The sequence below is a fragment of the Podarcis liolepis genome, assembly GCF_965112155.1.
Source record: "Podarcis liolepis genome assembly, chromosome: 10".
NCBI lineage: Eukaryota > Metazoa > Chordata > Lepidosauria > Squamata > Lacertidae > Podarcis > Podarcis liolepis.
Window position 1 is genome coordinate 56,928,561 of NC_139562.1, and position 20,550 is coordinate 56,949,110.

At 44.7% G+C, this 20,550-nt stretch overlaps 2 protein-coding genes across 5 annotated transcripts in view; both read left to right on the forward strand.

Moving 5' to 3' along the window:
• Positions 1–9,554, forward strand: part of PIK3CG (phosphatidylinositol-4,5-bisphosphate 3-kinase catalytic subunit gamma) — a 29,001-nt gene extending 19,447 nt beyond the window's left edge. For all 3 annotated transcript variants that reach the window (XM_083463386.1, XM_083463385.1, XM_083463387.1), the window contains exons 7-11: positions 220–310; positions 1,683–1,813; positions 3,593–3,704; positions 5,418–5,575; positions 7,265–9,554. In XM_083463386.1, coding sequence (XP_083319512.1) covers positions 220–310; positions 1,683–1,813; positions 3,593–3,704; positions 5,418–5,575; positions 7,265–7,546 — 774 coding nt within the window. In that variant the 3' untranslated portion in view covers positions 7,547–9,554. The remainder of the gene's footprint in view (positions 1–219; positions 311–1,682; positions 1,814–3,592; positions 3,705–5,417; positions 5,576–7,264) is intronic.
• A 2,243-nt stretch (positions 9,555–11,797) lies between these two features.
• Positions 11,798–20,550, forward strand: part of PRKAR2B (protein kinase cAMP-dependent type II regulatory subunit beta) — a 61,352-nt gene continuing 52,599 nt past the window's right edge. For both annotated transcript variants that reach the window (XR_014516612.1, XM_083463707.1), the window contains exon 1: positions 11,798–12,389. Coding sequence is in view for 1 of the 2 variants with exons in the window: in XM_083463707.1 (XP_083319833.1) it covers positions 12,062–12,389 (328 nt within the window). In the remaining variant the exon portion in view is untranslated. The remainder of the gene's footprint in view (positions 12,390–20,550) is intronic.

The following is a 20,550-nucleotide window of genomic DNA, read 5'->3' on the forward strand; positions in this document are numbered from 1 at the left end:
ATTTAGCTTTTTATTCTGAAATCCTCTGCTTCTCCGTAGGCTTGCCTCTTCTACAAAATGGATATGTCTTCAATCTTTTTTGTAACATTAAAACTGCTTCTTAATAGTTATGATTAAACAGTGCAAGCCTAACCGTGTCTACTCGGAAACACGTCAAGCTGGATTCATTTAGGAATAGGATTGCAGCCCAAGTCATTGTTGTGTCTTTTGCTTTACCAGATACTTCGAATCATGGAGTCCATCTGGGAGGAAGAATCCTTGGATTTATGTCTGCTGCCATATGGGTGCATTTCTACAGGAAATAAAATAGGTAGAGCATTTAACAAGATCAAAACCCCACAGGGCTATCTGGAATTGGGATTTTATTTTTATTTTTGTGTGGGGTTATGTTATACACCAGTCCTACTTGACTTCCCCTTGCACAAAGAGACCCTTAATCTCAGGGTTGTGGGTTCAAGCCCCACGTTGGGCAAAAGATTCCTGTATTGCAGGGGGTTGGACTAAATGACCCCGGGGGTCCCTTCCAACTCCATAGTTCGATGAATACAATAGCAAGGTTCTATGAAAGGAGTATGGATGAAGGAGACTATGGTTAATGCTTTCTCTAGAGTAACTTTGCTGTCGACACTTGCCTTTGTGTAATTTTTTTTCCTCAGCTTCATATGTGCATCAAATTCATGTCCCTTGACCATCTTTGAAGTAAACTAGAGCAATGCATCAGTGAGAGCAAGTTGTGTTTGATCTGTGTGTGTATCAAACATATTCCTGCTCAGGTACATTTTTTCAGCTATTGCTGTCATCTGTTTTGAAGTTGTTTTTTCTCCCAACGTGGAAGTAGGCAATGACTCTCCTTCCTCCCATTCTATTTCAGCTACACTTGGCAGAGTTCCATCTCTTTTTTGGGGGGAGGGGGCGTCTTCCGACTGTCCCAAAATCAGCTGCATAAGGTCTTATGTTCTTACATGCAGATGAATTATTCTAATTTCACAGACATGCCTGGGTCTTGAACATTTACTGATTGGATTTGCTTATTTTTTATTTTTAAGAATCCCTGTTAATTACTTGAATAAAGTAATGGGGTTTTCTAAGAAGGAGGAAGTTAGATATTCTTGTGCCCAGAATGACTGTAGACTTGAACATAGCATTTGGTTCTGTGAACCCATTACATGGGGAGCCTGGGGAAAATCAGCAAAGGCTAAATCAGACCAAAATGTTGCATTTAACACCAACCTTTTTATTATGATTGCACAAACAGTGTGGACACATAACTGCTGTTGCCATTGCCATGACAGGCAATCTGTAATATACTCTACAAAAAAATAAATTTAAAAAAAATCAGGTTTGCCTTATTTTAAGAATCCTTGCAGGAGAAATAAAATATCTAGTATGAAAATACTAGCAGTTTCAATCCCGGCATTGATCAGGAATTCAAAGAAGAAGAAATTTCTTTTGATCAGTTTTGAATCTGGTTCAAATCAGTTTTGAAAGGTTTAGTCCGCTATTTTGATTCAAAAAGTTATCCTGCTGAATTCAAGCACAGGAAGAAACCTGCTCACTGATCTCAGAAACTATAATGCAAAACTTGGTTGCAATGTCTTAAGAGATGTCTAAGTGAATAGAGAATGGACAAACAGCATTCTGAAATATATAGTAGAATATTAGCATGCCTTTAATTTTTATAGGAATTATTGAAATTGTAAAAGATGCCACGACGATAGCCAAAATCCAGCAAAGCACAGGTGGAAACACAGGAGCCTTTAAGGATGAAGTATTAAACCAGTGGCTAAAGGATAAATGTGTAATTGAAGAAAAGGTGAGTTACTTCTTCTTTTCACTGGTTTAAAAAAATGTAATTATTATGAGTAATTATTTTGAATTGTTGTATGTTGTTTTTTAAACTATTTTTAAATAGTTAAAGTAAAGGTAAAGGGACCCCTACCATTAGGTCCAGTCATGACCGACTCTGGGGTTGCGGCGCTCATCTCACTTTTTTGGCTGAGGGAGCCAGTGTACAGCTTCCGGGTCATGTGGCCAGCATGACTAAGCCGCTTCTGGCGAACCAGAGCAGCACACAGAAACTCCATTTACCTTCCCGCTGGAGCAGTACCTATTTATCTACTTGCACTTTGACGTGCTTTCAAACTGCTAGGTTGGCAGGAGCAGGGACCGAGCAACGGGAGCTCACCCCGTCGCAGGATTCGAACCGCCGACCTAGGCAAGTCCTAGGCTCTGTGGTTTAACCCACAGCACCACCCACGTCCCATTCTTATAGTAGTTAAGTTGACACAATTCCATTCCTACCAGGAGCACTCAAAGAAACCTTTGGAAGATCCCAATACCACTTTTCAGTGAAATGCCAATTCTTGTGTCAAGCAGACTGTATATAGAGTGTTCTCTTTACAACCTCACTCTACATAACTATGTATAAAATTATTGATACAAGAATTGTTACATTTTAATACATCGTACTTGCTTCAGATAGGTGCCTTTAAAACTTTCCATTTGAGTCTGACTTGGGACTTGAGGAAAAGCTTCCCATTTTCTTTCAGCTTGCTTTGATTAACTTCTCTGTCTTGCTTGTAAAATGGCCACAACAATAAGGATACAAAATTGTTAAGAGGTTGTATCCAACTCAGTTATACTCTGAGGAGGCCCACTGTAATAAATAGACCTTAGTTAGTCATGTCCACAAGTGGTGCTGTGGGTTAAATCACAGAGCCTAGGACTTGCCGATCAGAAGGTCGGCGGTTCGAATCCCCGCGACGGGGTGAGCTCCCATTGCTTGGTCCCTGCTCCTGCTAACCTAGCAGTTTGAAAGCACATCAAAGTGCAAGTAAATAAATAGGTACCGCTCCGGCAGGAAGGTAAACGGCGTTTCCGTGCGCTGCTCTGGTTCGCCAGAAGCTGTTTAGTCATGCTGGCCACATGATCCAGAAGCTGTACGCCGGCTCCCTTGGCCAATAAAGTTGAGATGAGTGCTGCAACCCCAGAGTTGGCCATGACTGGACCTAATGGTCAGGGGTCCCTTTACCTTTACCTAGTCATGTCCATTAATTTCAACAAGCCTACTCTCCAAACAATTACTGATATCCGATAAAGCCCATAGTATTTATTTGTTGGCCTACATCTGTCTCGGGAGACAATGGAAGAAGGTGCCTTTGGGGATAAAGTCAAACTGTTGGAGAGGCTATAGAGGCTGGTAGGGGAGAGACAAGTTTTGTTGCAGGTGGGGCAGCTGAAGGCATCTGGTTTTGCTTCCACAGCTGCACCAACTCTTTGAAAGCAAAGTTTTGCATAAGCTGATATACGGTTGTGAAAAAAGAGCATTTTATTCTTTATAACAGTGAAATTTTGGCGCTAAAGTTGATCACGGAAACACAGAAAGCTATCTTGCATTGAATCAGACCATTTAGCCACCTCGTTCAGTATTGTCTACCTAGGCAGGCAATTGCTCTCCTGGACTTCAGACAGGGACTTCAGCAGCCCTACGTGGAGATGCTGAGGACTGAACCTGGAATCTTCTGCATGCAAATCATGCGCTCTGCCTGTGAGCTTTGGCCGTTCGTTACAGCTGCTTTCTTTAATTTATTAGTTTCAGGCAGCCGTGGATAGATTTGTGTACTCTTGTGCTGGTTACTGCGTGGCAACCTTTGTCCTTGGAATAGGAGACAGGCACAATGACAATATTATGATCACAGAGTCAGGTGAGTGTGTTTTGTTTTTGTTCACACCTGAGTGGCATCTATTTCAATGTAATTTGAATGCAAGCCTGCATTCCATTGCTACTATTAATGTAAGTGATCTTTACTGTCTACTGTTTACCATGACCTCAGAATTATTATTCTTACTTTTTAAAATGCTGCTACATGCCTTGGATTAGAGAAGAGGTTAAAACCTGTGGGGAAGAACTGGTGACTGGAACGTGGAATAAACTCTGGGAGAAAATGAACCTGAAAGTACAATGTTTGTGCGAAGGCAATTGCAAGACCGGGACGCGGGTGGCGCTGTGGGTAAAACCTCAACGCCTAGGACTTGCCGATCGCATGGTCGGCGGTTCGAATCCCCGCGGTGGGGTGCGCTCCCGTCGTTCGGTCCCAGCGCCTGCCAACCTAGCAGTTCGAAAGCACCCCCGGGTGCAAGTAGATAAATAGGGACCGCTTACCAGCGGGAAGGTAAACGGCGTTTCGTGTGCTGCGCTGGCTCGCCAGATGCAGCTTGTTACACTGGCCACGTGACCCGGAAGTGTCTGCGGGCAGCGCTGGCTCCCGGCTTATAGAGTGAGATGAGCGCACAACCCTAGAATCTGGCAAGACTGGCCCGTACGGGCAGGGGTACCTTTACTTTTATCTAATATGCGCTCCTCGCCCATAACTTGGGGTTTGCTTCACAGCTCCCCTAAGAGACAGACTTAGCAGCGAGCCAGTCTAAGATTTCAGCCCTCAGCAGTGGCAGAATCCAAGCTGCCTGTCTTTTTTCCTTTTGAAAATCCATCCTTTGTGTTGCTGAAACTGCAAACCTTTTAAAACAGTTAAACAGTTGCACAACTGCCCTGGGAACTGGGTGAATGAGGTATGCTGATGTTTTGCATCCTGGAAGTGCTCTATCCATATCTGGCTCCCCTTTCCTGCCACATTTAAGCTAGCCCTCTCAAATCCTGCAGAATGTTTTCCCACCCACAGTCTAGAGCGTAACCCAGAGAATAATGTCTGTTTAGAAAGCTGCAGATCCAATATTGCATCACCACTTCTAGAATGTTATGTCTGTCTTCGTCTTTCGTCCTCCGAAAGGAGAGAGACCTGCAAATTTTCAGTCATTAAAGGTAAAGGGACCCCTGACCATTAGGTCCAGTTGTGGCCAACTCTGGGGTTGCGGCACTCATCTCGCTTTATTGGCCAAGGGAGCCAGCGTACAGCTTCCGGGTCATGTGGTCAGCATGACTAAGCCGCTCCTGGCGAACCAAAGCAGCGCACAGAAACTCCGTTTACCTTCCTGCCAGAGCGGTACCTATTTATCTACTTGCACTTTGACGTGCTTTCGAACTGCTAGATTGGCAGGAGCTGGGACCGAGCAATAGGAGCAAACCCCATCACGGGGATTCGAACCGCCAACCTTCTGATCGGCAAGTCCTAGGCTCTGTGGTTTAACCCACAGCGCCACCTGCGTCCCTGTTGTAAGTTAGGTTGTAAGAAAAAGCAATCTTTGACAAAGTTAAGAGAGCTAGTTCCATGGAAAGGTAAGGTCAGTAGAGTTGGGTAGGGGAGAGGTTGAAGAGGGATGACAGTTTTTGAGTCATACAAGATGCACTTTTTCAAACTATAGCCAGGTCAAAAAAGCATGCAGGATCGCAAACTAATTTGCACCTGCAATGAGGTCTTTTTAATGATCACTAAGCATCGTATTGATTTCTCCTTCCAAAGGTAATCTATTTCATATCGACTTCGGCCATATTCTTGGAAATTACAAGAGCTTCCTTGGAATTAATAAGGAAAGAGTTCCTTTTGTATTAACACCGGATTTTCTGTTTGTCATGGGAACCACTGGAAAGAAAATGAGTCCCCGCTTTCAAAATTTTCAGGTATAAAAACAATAACCCATGAGTGGGAATGAACCTTATAAGAGAAATGTGCGGTACACCTTAGATTTGAATGTTAGCTGTAACATGTTATCATTCAACACTGCAAATTAAGTTGACCGAGATCCCTACATTTGAATCTGAAGGAAGGGGAAGAAGATAGCAGAGGAAGGATTTTAGGGGGAGGGGCAACAAAAAAATTTTGCGGCTGCATGCTTTTTCTATTCAACAGTAGACCATAATATTCCTTGAGTTTTTAAAAAGACAACCCATCTATTCCTTTGTGGCAAGGCTAACTACCCTTTCCCACATATACTTTGTGTGGAGAGAAATGTTGTACAATCGATACTAGATCCTGGCTAGCAGTACTGTAGGGCTGCATCCTACGTCACATTTCTACACAGCCATATGCAAAATCTAAATGTGTACAACAGAATAGCACATACAGATGCATGTCCTTGTGTGTTGGGGTTGTCTTCAGATTCTACCTGTTTATGCATGAGATACGTGAAGAGACTTCCTTATTTACCGTATTTTTCGCTCTATAACACGCACCCGACCATAACACGCACATAGTTTTTATAGGAGGAAAATCCGTAGGCATGCCACCCGTAGGCATTCCCTCCATAACACGCACAGACATTTCCCCATACTTTTCAGGAGGAAAAAAGTGAGTGTTATGGTGCAAAAAATACGGTATATTGGAGCATTGGGACTCCGCCTACCAACTGAAGCTCTCGAGGCGGCTTGCAATATTTTAAAAATGCAATAAAATAGGCAATGGTGCACTAGTTACGAGAGTGGGGTGAATATGAATATACAAATGCAAGAGGCTGCGGGAGCACAGATATTAGAAACCTTTCTCCCTATCCTCTGACGTTCCATCTGCCACTCTCCCTGCTAGGAATAGAACTTGGGTGACTGGTGGAGTCTTGAAAAAGCAGTCTCTCCTCCATTTCTGCATCCTTTGTCTTGGAAGCACTGATTGCTTCTGAAACTCTGGGTGCTTCCTTCCCTACTTCCTCAGTCACAATAGTTGACCCTCAAGTCCTTAGCTGTAATTGTATGCACATGGGGATTCACATGCCAGCGGTTGACTTGCTCCGCATTCCTAGCAGTCTGGAGTTCCATGGAAGTTTATTGGGGATTCCTCAGAAAGCATCAGGAATGTTGGGCAAGCTTCCTCGAAAAAGTCTTACATACTCTTGCTGATCTCCTCCTTCAATCTGCAGTTGCAAATGGAGGGCTGATTGCATGCTCCACCCACCCACTCAGCTTCTTCAGGGCAATAGCAAAACCCAAAAAGTGTGGCTGGCAAAAAGTATGTGAACAGAACGTGCTCCTTCTAACATACCTCTGGGTGCTCTGCAAAGCTCCAGGGTTCCTTGCCAGATAAATCCCATGCAGAAAACGTTCCATGATGGACGGATGTTAGGTCTGTGGTTTTCAAACCAACCCAGAGCAATGCATTTGCAGAAGCACAAAAACAATCATGACAAAATTAGGTGGATTGGACTTTGTGCATCCTTTCTGGATCCTCTGGATCTACGTAGACTCTGTTCTCCAAAGTATCACTACACCCGAGGGTTGCTGTGTGAGAAGAATTGGGTGCCGTTTTTTCTGACTAACCACAATTTGCTTCATAGCGTATAGTCATTTCAATGAGGTTTGTTTGTTTGTTTGCCTCTAAAGGATATCTGTGTGAGGGCTTACCTTGCTCTTCGGCATCACACAAACCTTCTCATCATCCTGTTTTCCATGATGCTGATGACTGGAATGCCTCAGCTGACTAGCAAAGAAGATATTGAGTACATCCGCGATGCACTGACGGTTGGCAAAAACGAAGAAGATGCTAAGAAGTATTTCCTAGACCAGATCGAGATTTGTAGGGATAAAGGGTGGACTGTGCAGTTCAACTGGTTTCTGCATCTTGTGCTTGGAATCAAACAAGGCGTGGAGAAACATTCTGCCTAATGGTGAACGGATGCACAAATAACTAGAAAGTAACCTGCTGTTACAATTGGTTCTTAGCCTTTTGGGCCGCCCCGGTTCCAGGGACTTTCCCCTGCCTAAAATCCAGCTCTCATTTTTAAAAAAAGAACTTTTGTCGAGGTGTTGATACTGCACCGTGGTTGATTTAACATACACAAAAGCCTTGTTGAAATGGCCTTCATGCTCCCCCCTTATTTGCCACAGGTGTTTAATAACCTATTGTTAGAATTTAGATGGCACCACTGCTTTGCTGATTGTTTTGTGTAGCTCCTGCAGCAGGATAGAAAGACCTTCTGAAAATACTGGACCATATGCAGAATAATTTTTCTCTTATTTAATTTTTAAGTAAACTGTAATTTAAAAATATTTTCTCTGAGTGAGATCAAATGTAGAGTGAGCAGGTGTCCTCTTGTTAACTTGGGGTTTCCTTCCTCCTCTCCCACCTGAAGCCCCCCAAGCCAGCTCCAGAGGTTGGAGGACCTTCCAGATAAGATTTGGAGAGATGGAGGTGGACAAAGAGAAGCTGGAAGTCTTGCTCTCTGCTTTCATAATACTAGCAAAGGGACTCCATTGTTTTAAGGATAGGAAGTTGGAAGAGGAAGCATCATAGCGGTGTCATTCTAGGTTGAGAAATCCTCTCTGTTGCTGGGATGAATATTACACACAAGAGGAATCATTCATCTATCTGGAAACTGAAGTGCCACTGTCTGTGGATTCCTCTGTGGATTCACAGAGTGTTTCAGATAATTCCTTTGAAGAAAGAAGATGGAAGAGCAAATTGCTGGAGCCAATTTGCATTGGTAGGGGGATAGGGACTGCTAGGGTTGATAGGTAATAAACAGCTGATCCATTCTTAAATGTGGAAGGATAAAATCTCTGTAACAGGGATTATTTGTCCAAGAGAAGCACTGCTTGGAAAAGAATTTTACCCATTTAAATTTCATTCTTTGCATTGTCGGTTAGGTTTAAAGTTTTCAACCTTTCTTCTGAAGTTTTTTCCCCTTTTTAAAAAGTGAGTGGTAGTTTTCATTGCCTGGTGCAGTGATATATTTATACTAATTAATAGTAAACTCAGTGAAATATTAACCTGTATTTAAAAGCTTTATAATGGTGGTACTAGAAGAAACACTGTCCAAGAACCTCTCCTTCATTTACCAAATGTTTTGACAAGCCAAAAGCTTATTTATTTTTCTCAGTGCCAGGTGTTTTAGTTTTCAAATACATACCACTGCCACAATCCAGAACCGCAATGGTCATACCCAGCTTAAAAAACAGGTGTTTTTTTAATGGGTCATTCTCTTATATCTAGTACTGCACCACAATCAAAACAGAATATAAAGAGACTATATATTAAATATAAGTACTGGGGTGGTATTCAGAGTAGACACTATAATTAATGAACTGAAGTTAGTTTTGTTCATTACTTTTAATGGGTCTACTCTGAGTAAAAAGTAGCTGAACACTACCCCTAGGTGTGTTAAGATCTTCACTAGGAAGATGGTGAGAATTTTATAATTGATTCTAGAACTGTAAAATTACAAGCATTGCTAATAATACAGATGTTGTCTGAATTGTGTTTATATAGCCAAAGTAAAAATGGCTTGAAATTCTGGCTTCCATGTCTTATGTAACAGCAACTGGTATGTAACGGAGTGTGTATGATAAATGTTAAAAAGCATAATAGATTTGGCTTAATCTTTTTCTCATCTACATGAGTCACTTAACACGGTGACCCAAATTAACAAAGTAATGTGTTGTGACTCTTTATTAAGAAATTCTTTCTTTCCTTGTCCATTTAAATTGTTGCTTTATGTGCAGTGATTTCTTATACAGTATTAAGTAATTTTGGCTGAAATAGGAAAACATATTCTAACAAAGTTGCTTGTATATGTTTTAAAACTCAGTATGTGTACTGTAGGCTCACAGTTTTAAAAACTGTGTCCTAATTTTGAAATGATTTGCATATATGATTGATTAAACAATACTCATATACCTCTTTTTCTCTCATAATTTTATTTTAAAACTCTGTAACTATGAAAATATTTCATACTGATTAGGAAGAAGTGAGGTTTCTAGTTTGTCCTTGCACTCTTTCTGCTGCATTAACATTCACACACGTGAACAAATAGCACAGGAACACTCACTATTGGCTGAAAATGCCCTAAATAATATCAAGTGCTAGAGTGCTAATATATGGTAAATGGCAGCAGGAACATTATTTCACCCTAACCACCAGATATCTACCAATAACAATTACAGTAAGTTGAATAACTCTGCATGACTTTTCTAATTTTGCATTAAGTATTTTCTCATTTGTAATAATTTAATTGCTTTTGTTTGCCCAGTGGATACCTTACTCAGCAGCACTGCCTCTGGCTCCTAAGATTTCTCCAAGAATTCCTCATCTATTTCAATCTCAACCCTAGAGCTGGAAATACAGGTCTTTAAAGCTGGGAAGCCAAATTCTGTGGGCTAGACCCTTTCCCAGTAGTTGCATTGTGAATGCCCACGGCCGTTAGCTATGTGAGTTTGCACACTGCAGAGAGAAAGGGCTTGTGGACCCTTTTGTGTAAGTGTGACCTTTTGTCCAGCATTGAAGTAAAACCAGACCAAAGACGAAAAATATTCTTTCTAAGGATTTAAAATGAGACATACTGCAAAGCTGAGGCCAGCTTAGCAACTTTGCTGCCAAGCTACAGAAGCACTGCATAGGGACAAAGTAAAGTAAAGGTAAAGGGACCCTGACCATTAGGTCCAGTCGTGGCCGACTCTGGGGTTGTGGCGCTCATCTCGCTTTACTGGCTGAGGGAGCCGGTGTACAGCTTCTGGGTCATGTGGCCAGCATAACTAAACCGCTTCTGGTAAACGCCGTTTACCTTCCCACCGGAGCGGTACCTATTTATCTACTTGCACTTTGACGTGCTTTCGAACTGCTAGGTTGGCAGGAGCAGGGACCGAGCAACAGGAGCTCACCCCGTCGCGGGGATTCGAACTGCTGACCTTCTGATCGACAAGTCCTAGGCTCCTAGGTTTAGACCACAGTGCCACCCGTGTCCCAGGGACAAAGTAGTTTTCAGTAAAAAAAAAAAATCTGTTGTGAACCACCTTGAGATCTTTGGGTGAAAGGCGGTATACTAATAATACCGATACTAATAGTATTAGCGTGAGCTCACTAAAATCTTTAGGCATGCCACTTTCTCACAGCACCACTTATTATTTAATAAGAAGCTAATATTTAATAATTTAAATTTAATTTAATAATATTTAAGAGGGACGCGGGTGGCGCTGTGGGTTAAACCACAGAGCCTAGGACTTGCCGATCAGAAGGTCGGTGGTTCGAATCCCCGTGACAGGGTGAGCTCCCGTTGTTCAGTCCCAGCTCCTGCCAACCTAGCAGTTCGAAAGCACGTCAAAGTGCAAGTAGATAAATAGGTACCACTCCTGCGGGAAGGTAAATGGCGTTTCTGTGCGCTGCTCTGGTTCGCCAGAAGCGGCTTTGTCGTGCTGGCCACATGACCCGGAAGCTGTACGCCGGCTCCCTCGGCGTATAGAGCAAGATGAGTGTGTAACCCCTGAGTTGGCTATGAATACATTATTCTGTATTTTAAAGTATGTTTATGCTGTGAACCGCCCTGAGATCTTCAGGTGAAGGGCAGTATACAAAATTAATCGATTAATTAAGCAGCCCCCTGGCCACGCTCCAAGCTTTATGAACCTCCTGTCAGGAGCAGCAGCAACAGCAGCAGCATCTTCTGCCACAAAAGACGAGCAGAGCTGCCAACTGACCAGAAAGAAAAGGCGAAAGGAGGGGAAACAGGCCCGGCATGTTCCTGCGCCTTTAACAGCAGCCTGATTTGTGGGAGGCAGCTTTTCAGGGAAATGGCAGCTCAGCCGATTTCTAGAAACCATGCTGCTGTTTCATAGAAAGAGGAGCTGGGGGGCGGGAATAGTAAAAAAATAATATGGCCAGCAAGCCCAAAGCAGTCTCCGGGGGACTCTTCCATTGCACTATATTGACTTGTCATGTAAGGCTTTTCCCAGCGCCGATGCAGCCCCGCAACTCCAAACGGGCCTCGCTTGCTTGCTTGCTCGCGTGCCTTCCTCCGATTGCATTTGCAACGCTGCAGCAGCAGCATCAGCATCAGCAGCCGCGCGCGCGGCGGAAGGTTGTCATGGTTTCGCGGGTCACATGCGAGCGAGGTTTCCCCCAGCGCTGGGGGGCGGGAGATGCGGCTGCAGTCGCCGTCGGGACTGGCTCGTTCCCGGCTGCTGCTGCTGCTGCACGGAGCAGGGCGGGGGTGCAAGGAACCCAAGACAAGCAAGCAAGCAAGCAAGCAAGCCAGCTAACCGGCAGCAGCAGCAGCCTTGCAAGTGCCGCCTTGCAAGTGCCCGGTTGCAAGCTCGGCGGGGGGGAGCGGGTGGCTCGGGGACCCCCGCTGGGCTCCGCCCGCCCACCTGCCTTCCTGCCCCCCGCCCCAGCCCGCGCGCTCCCCCGGGATGAGCATCTCCGTCCCGGAGGGGCTGACGGAGCTGCTGCAGGGCTTCACGGTGGAGGTGCTGCGGAGCCAGCCGGGGGACCTGCTGGAATTCGCCCTCCAGTACTTCGGGCGCCTCAAGGCGGAGGCGGGTCCGGGGGGGCGGCGGCAGCAGCAGCAGGAGGACGGGAGCGCCGCCGCCGGCCAGCGCCACTTCAATGCGGGCCCCCCCGAGGCGCTGCGCAGGGCCCCCTCCGAGGGCGGCCGGGGGGTCAACTTCGCCCAGGAGCCCATGCAGACCGACTCCGAAGCGGACGACGACGACGACGAGGAGGCGGAAGGATTCTCCGGTAAGCCCAGCCTCCCTCGGAAAACGCCCCCCGCCAAGGGAGGGCGAAGGGGGTCAGCGGAGGCCACTCCAGGCGGGGGGGGGGGGAGTCTGCTTCCAGCCCCATTTCCCCCAGAAAAGGGGGACAGGGCTGACCCCGAGGCCCACGCGCCCTTCCCCTCAGCGCTGAGGTGAAGGTGGGGGAACTGGGGTGCCGCCCCCTCGGGTCGCCTTGGCGTGGCTTCGCGGGAGGGAACAAAGGCAGCGGGTCGTTTCCCGCCAGGGAGTCTCTTCCTGCCCCCCCCCCCCAAAAAGCTGCATTTCTGCCAGTAAACTGCTTTGAGGTCTTTTTTCTTTTTGTATTAAGAAGTATATAAATAAAATAATAATAATAATAATAAAGGATATTTACCCCTGCACTCATTTCTGAAGCTACATGAACCAACCTCCCCCCTCCCCACATCACCCCAGAAGCTGTCAGATCTCCCTCATATTTGGCACCACCCAAGCAGTTAAAGGTTCCCAGGGGCTGGGTTGCCAGCTTTAGGGCTGGCCCCTGCTCCTGTGCCCTTAGAAGAATCGCTTGCTCTGCAGATCAGCAGTTGGAGTAAGTTGGGGAAGTTTTCTGGCGGGGCGCTTAGGTCTGGAAACCCAGAGAGGAAGGTGTGGGGTGTCTTTCATTCACAAATTTGGGGAGGAAAAACAATTGTTTCCTTATGAATGAAACCGTTCAGCAAATGCCTGGGTAAACACTTGGTAGAGCTGCCATGAGCCAGATGACACGGCTTCTGAGGCGGGATTTTCTTCTTCTTCACCGTGTGAGCTGTCACTTGGCAGATCTCGCCATAGGGCAAGTAGCCATATCTTTGGTGATAGTCAGAGACATCTTTGCGGAGTGGAGGAGCAGGCCTTGGTATACCTGAGGAAGAAGCTCAGGATTTAGGGTACGAATAGCATCTCCATACCACTCTCCTTTCCTGGGATGAGCTGCGTGAGAAACTGCTCATGTGATGTGCAGCTCAGTTCTGCTTCTTTGGATTTTGAAAGGCGCCCCCCCCCCTCCAAAGCTGTCCTAGAGGCAGAGAAAGAAGGAGAGGCGTGATGAGCTTGCTCGCTTGTCACCATCCCTGCCCACTCAGTAATGAGGGGCTGTTAGCAGACTTATTCTTCGCAAACCAGCAAGAGGAAATGAGTTGCTGGATGCCTGAGCTTTCTGTTTTCCCTTTGCTTCCTTGCGGATAATCTTCCCTACTTCTCGCAAATAATGGAAGGACTAAGCTGAACCAGCCAAGCTGGCCTTGGTGTGTTGAAGGAGAAGGCGCTAACTTTCTGTTTTTCTCATGTGTCGGATGGGGGCAACACCTTGAAGCAATGACTTCCTCTGAACACATTCAAATTCCCTTCCCTTGACAATTAAGGGACTTGGATGGCGCTGTGGGTTAAACCACAGAGCCTAGGACTTGCTGATCAGAAGGTCGGCGGTTCGGGTGAGCTTCCGTTGCTCCTGCCAACCTAGCAGTTCGAAAGCACCTCAAAGTGCAAGTAGATAAATAGGTACCGCTCCGGCGGGAAGGCCGTGCGCTGCTCTAGTTCACCAGAAGCGGCTTAGTCATGCTGGCCACATGACCCGGAAGCTGTACGCCGGCTCCCTCGGCCAATAAAGCGAGATGAGCGCCGCAACCCCAGAGTCGGTCACGACTGGACCTAATGGTCAGGGGTCCCTTTACCTTTACAACCTCCACAAATTTGGGATTTGGGGAAGATAGAGAAGTAACAGGGATAACCCATATTTGTGGGTTTGTGCTCCAATGTATATATATTTCTCCCTGTCTTTCTCTCTCTCTCCTGGGTTTCTCAGTTTTGGGGTGGCAAAACTATACCAAAATTCAGAAAAGTCTAGGAAAGTATTGCTTCTTTGTGCTTTGAATAAGCATAGCTAAGAACAAGCTGGCAGTCATTGCAAGCAGTCATTTCAGGAGATAATGTTACTTGCAAAAGGGCTCATTGAGTGATGGTGGCTAATTTTTCCTTTGTTTTCCCTCCTCCTTGGAAACACACAAAGGGCCTTGCAACTGCTAGCAAACCTATATTGATCAACAGTTCCGTTAATGTGAAAGTGGACACTTCCTAAAAGGAGGATGAGGCTTTAAAAGGAAAGGGAACAAGCAAGGATAGAGTGCTGGTGCAAAAAGCTGAGAAATGCATTGGTTGTGCAGTGGGGAATATGCATTCAAGAGCTGCTGTAGGGGTGTTAGTTGACTGTAGGGGAATATGGCAATATTTGGCCTATGTCTTTAGTATGTTGTTTTTCCAGAAATGGTTAGTTTTGTGATATTTATCTGTAACTGAGATCCTCTATTCCTTCATGGTTACAGGAACCACAGTTGTTTATATGGTTCCCATGTGGATAAATTGCAATTTATTGTGGGAACCAACACTCATAGATGTTTTGCATACCTTGGTTTGCTCCCGGGCGTCTGTTCAGCAGAGAGCTGAGGCCAACCCTGGCTCTGGGACTTGTGAATCTGTATGATGTTCAGGTTTATTGCATGCACATGCTACGTTTTAAGCCAAAGCAAGGGCAAATTCGGCCCTCCAGATGTTTTGGGACTACAACTCCCATGATCCCTAGCTAACAGGACCAGTGGTCAGGGATGATGGGAGTTGTAGTCCCAAAACATCTGGAGGGCCAAGTTTGCCTGTGCCTGTTTTAAGTAGACATATGAAACACCTTCCACTAGACACCTCAGTGGTTGAGCACCGTGACTGTGAGGTTAAGAAAGCCACAATTTTCAGGACTTTGATGCAAAATGGGAGAGTGGGTTTGTGGGATTTTGTACAGACTCGCTATGTAATGTGGGATCTTCGAAACAAAGCCTTGCTTACCCCAGGCAGTTTGGAAGATGGTGGTAGAGAGGACTGTAGGTGGCGAATCAACATTTTTGGAGGCTCCTGTGCATTAGAATCAACAACCCTGTGCTTCCCTGTAAATAGAAATCTAGCCTATCTGGCTGTGGGTTAGAACCTCTCTCCCTGATTACCACCGTTTATTTATGAGTGCCGTCTATGTGCAATGTGCACGAAGCTTACCACGAACAGGTATGACAGGTCCCTGCCCCAGGGGCCTTCCATAGAAACTGAGGAAGAACAGAAGAAGGGGGAAATGGAAGCACGCATGGGTAGACAGGGGAAGAATGTGCGATCATTTCAGTGGCTCATACTTTGGTTTAGTAGGGAGCAGCAGTTGGGAGGGCAATGGAGGAAGACAATGAATAGAGATGAGATAAAAAGAAGTGGCAAGGTGGTGCCAAAACTGCTTCCTTGTTTTAGTTTTGTTGCATATGCAGGCAGTCTTTTTTTAAAAAAAAAAATGTGGAGAAGCATTCAGAAAATATGTTCCCTGCTTGCCACGAGAAGGGGCACAACTTTCTCTATTAACTCAGGATTGCTACCTCCTTCTACTAAGTGTGTGGCCATGGATTTAAGACCCATTCTGCACATTCCATACGTAAAATGGTTGGAAAATGGACCAAACCTTTTCACTTTGTAGGCATGGAAACGGATGCTCCTCTTCGCACACAAAAAAAGTTTCCTGAATGTAGTAAAACTACAAAGCTATTTAGAGTTTTTCTCCCTAGTTTACTTAAGAGGAAGATTATTCAAAAGTACCGTATTTTTCGCTCTATAACACGCACCTGACCATAACACGCACATCGTTTTTAGAGGAGGAAAACAAGGGGGGGAAATTATGAATAAAACAGCCATTTTTGTGCCTCATGCTGTGGCCACAGAAATGTGATCTGATGGTGAGTTTGGGGTGACCCAATGCAAGGATCCTGAGGATCCATGTGGATCCATGCTTTGTAACCACATTTTTGCACCATTGCAGACCCAGGCAACAGTGGGTGCGTGATTTTTTTGGTGCAGGCTGTAGCCATGGACATGCTATGTGATCTGATGGTGAATTTGGGGTGACCCAATGCAAAGATCCTGAGGATCAATGTGGATCCGTGCTTTGTAACCACGTTTTAAGTGGGGAGGGAAGGAAAAACACAGAAGGGACAAGGAGCATGAGAGGGGTGTGCAGAGAAGCAGCTGGCTAAGAATGCAGGAGAGGGGTTTAACGGGAGGGAGGAAAGGAAGGCAAAAGTTTTCCCACACACCCCCCCCCCAAGCCAGCCCCCCCTCTCTCTCCCACCTGCATGTTTTCCGGCTGCCTGCGAGTCCCTAATATGCTTCCCTGGACGCAGCAGCACCGGAGCACGGAGAGGAATTAGAAGGAAGGACCCGATCCTTTCTTTTCCCCTCTGCTTACCTGGAGGGGATGGGATTTGCCTGCTCTTTGTTCCATTTGAGCAAACAGCAACCGAAACAGAAGTGGGTGGGCAGTAAGACCCTGAGGCAGAATGCAGGAAATCAACAGCTTCCTCTCTCACGGAGCTCCCTTCTCCCTGACGCGCACGATTGGATTTTTGCCCGATTTTTGCCCCTGCGCTCGGGCCACTCGGCTCCAGGGACCACACATTCGCTCAATAACACGCACAGACATTTCCCCTTACTTTTTAGGAGAAAAAAACTGCGTGGTATAGAGAGAAAAGTACGTTACAACACTCCCTCTCCCCCACCCCACCCTGGTCTGAAGTGGCACAGTCCAGAATTCTACCACATTCTGTGAAATGTGTAGAACTCTAAATGTTGCAGGTACTGGAGCCAATGATATGGAAATAGTTCTTCTTTTAGAAGCACATTGTTCTGTACAATTATCAGCAGTAATGAATATTACGCAAGTCAACTGGAATGAGTACAAATTGAAAATCAAATAGTCAAAACAAAAAGCAAAGTTGTAATTATTCTTTCAGGCAACTAAATTAGGAAGTGCACATATTTATGTGTGCAGCTCTTCAAGCGTGCCCAAATTTGTATATTGAGAGTTTTTGGTGCCTTCATTCCCCCTCCTTACGATTGAACGTGCTTGAATGAGTTGTTATATCTTAAAATATTTACAGGTATTATTATACAACAATTTTCAGGCAAAGGTTTGTATGTTTAAAACATACTGACCATGCAATCCTATACTTGGAGAAGAAAGTCCCAGGTGGGGGACTTATACTTGGGTCGGTGTATAGGATTGTTGTATTTTTTTGAATGTCTTTCCCCATATGAAATATTTCCTATGGCCAATTATGTGTCTTTACTGGAGAAAAAGTTTTTTTGAAAAAAACCCAACACTTTCATTTTTCAGTTTTTGAATATACCTATAACAATCACCATGCAGTGGTACCTCGGGTTAAGTACTTAATTCGTTCCGGAGGTCCATTCTTAACCTGAAACTGTTCTTAACCTGAAGCACCACTTTAGCTAATGGGGCCTCCTGCTGCTGCCACACCGCTGGAGCACGATTTCTGTTCTCATCCTGAAGCAAAGTTCTTAACCCGAGGCACTATTTCTGGGTTAGCGGAGTCTGTAACCTGAAGCGTATGTAACCTGAACTGTATGTAACCCGAGGTACCACCGTATACCGTATTTTTCCATGTATAGGACTAAGTTTTTTAACCAAAAAGTAGGTTTAAAATTGGGGCTCGTCTTATACACGGGAACTGCTGAGGGATGTTTTCTTAATTTGGAGGCTCCAAAAATAGGGGGCGTCTTATACATGGGGGGTGTCTTATACATGGAAAAATACGGTACCTCAACCTCTCAAGAATGTCCATGCATATATGGTGTAAACAATATAGTCAAGCATTAAGCAAGCAAGAAGATTCCACCTAAACATTAGGAAGAACTTCCTGACAGTAAGAGCTGTTCGACAGTGGAATTTGCTGCCAAGGAGTGTGGTGGAGTCTCCTTCTTTGGAGGTCTTTAAGCAGAGGCTTGACAACCATATGTCAGGAGTGCTCTGATGGTGTTTCCTGCTTGGCAGGGGGTTGGACTCGATGGCCCTTGTGGTCTCTTCCAACTCTATGATTCTATGATTCTATTCTATGATTCTAAGTGTTTGGTGTTTGAGTTCCTTGGTGTTGTGTTAGCCTCCCTGTAAGAGCTGTGCCTCTAGTGCTTCCAATATTGTGTTAATATATTTCTAGCTGCAGAAATGAAAAATGAAGTAGGTCCTTAAACAGTAAATTCTTAGGATCATCTATAAACAAGATTTAATAAAGCTAGCCTTGGATCAGGCTGTATCACCAGTCCCATAAGAGAAGGGAAAGCACTTCAGCATGTGAAATTAACATTGCATACTTCCTTAGGTTTTGTTTTTAATTAAAAAATGTAAATCAAATGACCATTCTGAATTGGATCTTTCTCAATTTAGGGCAGTGGACTGTGTTCCAGAAAGCACGTGTTATCACCATTGATGGCACGAGGGGATTGCGTGTTCCCAACTCTGCTCAGAACGTTTCAGGTGCTGACAAGCTGAAATTCTTTGGGTGCTGAAATATAGTACTCAAAGTGATAGTAAAACACAGGAACGCATTATGGTGGCGGTGTGACCATATAGAGCTAATGGGTCCCCAAGGGTCAAAAGGAGAACCGGGACTTGCCTTAGGGGAAATTGGTGTTTGCCAACCAACCAAACTATCAATGGCTACTAGGCATGTTCTCTGCCTTCACAGGCAGATGTGCTTCTGAATACCCATTGTGGGGAACCACAGGAGGGAGAAGGCTCTTGTGCTCAGTGCTTGAGGGTTCCCTGCAGGCATCTGATTGGCCACTGTGAGAAAGGGATGCTGAAATGGATGGACCGTTGGCCTGATGCAACATGGTCCTCTTCTGTCCTTTTGGCTTATCACAAGCCTGGAGCAAGCTTTGTACCTTTAAACCAGTGTTCCCCAACCTTGGGCCTCCAGCTGTTTTTGGACTACAACTCCCATCATCCCTCGCTAGCAAGACCAGTGGTCAAGGATGATGGGAATTGTAGTCCAAAAACAGCTGGAGGCCCAAGGTTGGGGAACACTGCTTTAAACCACTTGTAACGGAATAAGTGTAAACCTAACATTCCCACAGCTATGCTCTCCGGGAAGGCAAATCCTCTTATCATTATTGTTTCAGTTGTTATGCTGCAGCCAACAGTTACATGTGCAGTTGGGTGAAACTGTGTAGGTCTTGATTGGATAGTGCAGATGTGCACAGCAGCTCTGAACACTCATGAAGCCAATTATATCATCTGTGAACCCCGGGAGGCGGGGGGGGGGGGAAAGCCACCACACAACCTGAAAGTGGAGGTGCAAGCTTGAGAGAGAGAGAGAGAGAGAGAGAGAGAGAGAGAGAGAGAGAATGGATTAAAATATCTACATTATGGCTGTCAAATTTGTGACTTACGGTAATGTTAAGAACTCGGTTGATTTAACTGTTGGTGAGTGAAGCCTTGTCACATTGTATTTGTAATGGTGGATTTTTTTGTATTTATATGTTAATTTCTTTTTGTAGGTGGTTATGCTCAAGCTGTATAAGAATAGCAAGTGGACAGCAGTAAATTAATACTGCTGATTCTTAGAGCACAGTTATTGTAAACAATGTCTTCGTGCTTCAAAACTATCTTTACAGTGCCAGAAAACCATTATTTTAAATTATTTGGTTTTCTGTAGATATGTTAGCAGCATTTATAACTTCCAAGAAATGATTTGGTAAGCACCACAAGCATAGGAATGAAACTGCCTTAAAATCCTCAATTTCCTTAAAGAGATTTATTATACAAACAGAAACTGACCTGGTTTTGAGTCTCAGTGGGACTTAACTTCTGAGCAGAAAAGTATAGGATTGTGCACTTGAGCTTTCAAGTTCATGGACAGGGAATATTAAAATAAGGCGCTACTGTTTGTGTGCAGAAAATGGATTTATTTTACGGGGTTGTAATAAAGGTGTACAAATATCCACTGATAACAGATATAGTTACGGTTAATTGATATATATTTAGCTTCAGTGGTGTTTAAGTTGCTATTCAGAAACTTTGTCCATTGATGGCTTTAAAAGATGGGCCTAATTTTAAAATAATTTACAATGTGTGTTTAGACATACTAAAATGTCTCAAATCTGGATCCTACTCATTTTCAGTTTGTTTTACATCCCCTGGTAGTTTCTTGTTGCTTTATTCTGTGCTTTTTTCTGTAAAGACTGTGTAATAGATAAATTCATTTTTCTTTTGTCCTGTATCTCATAAATCCCAGAACTGGGCTTTCTCCATAGAT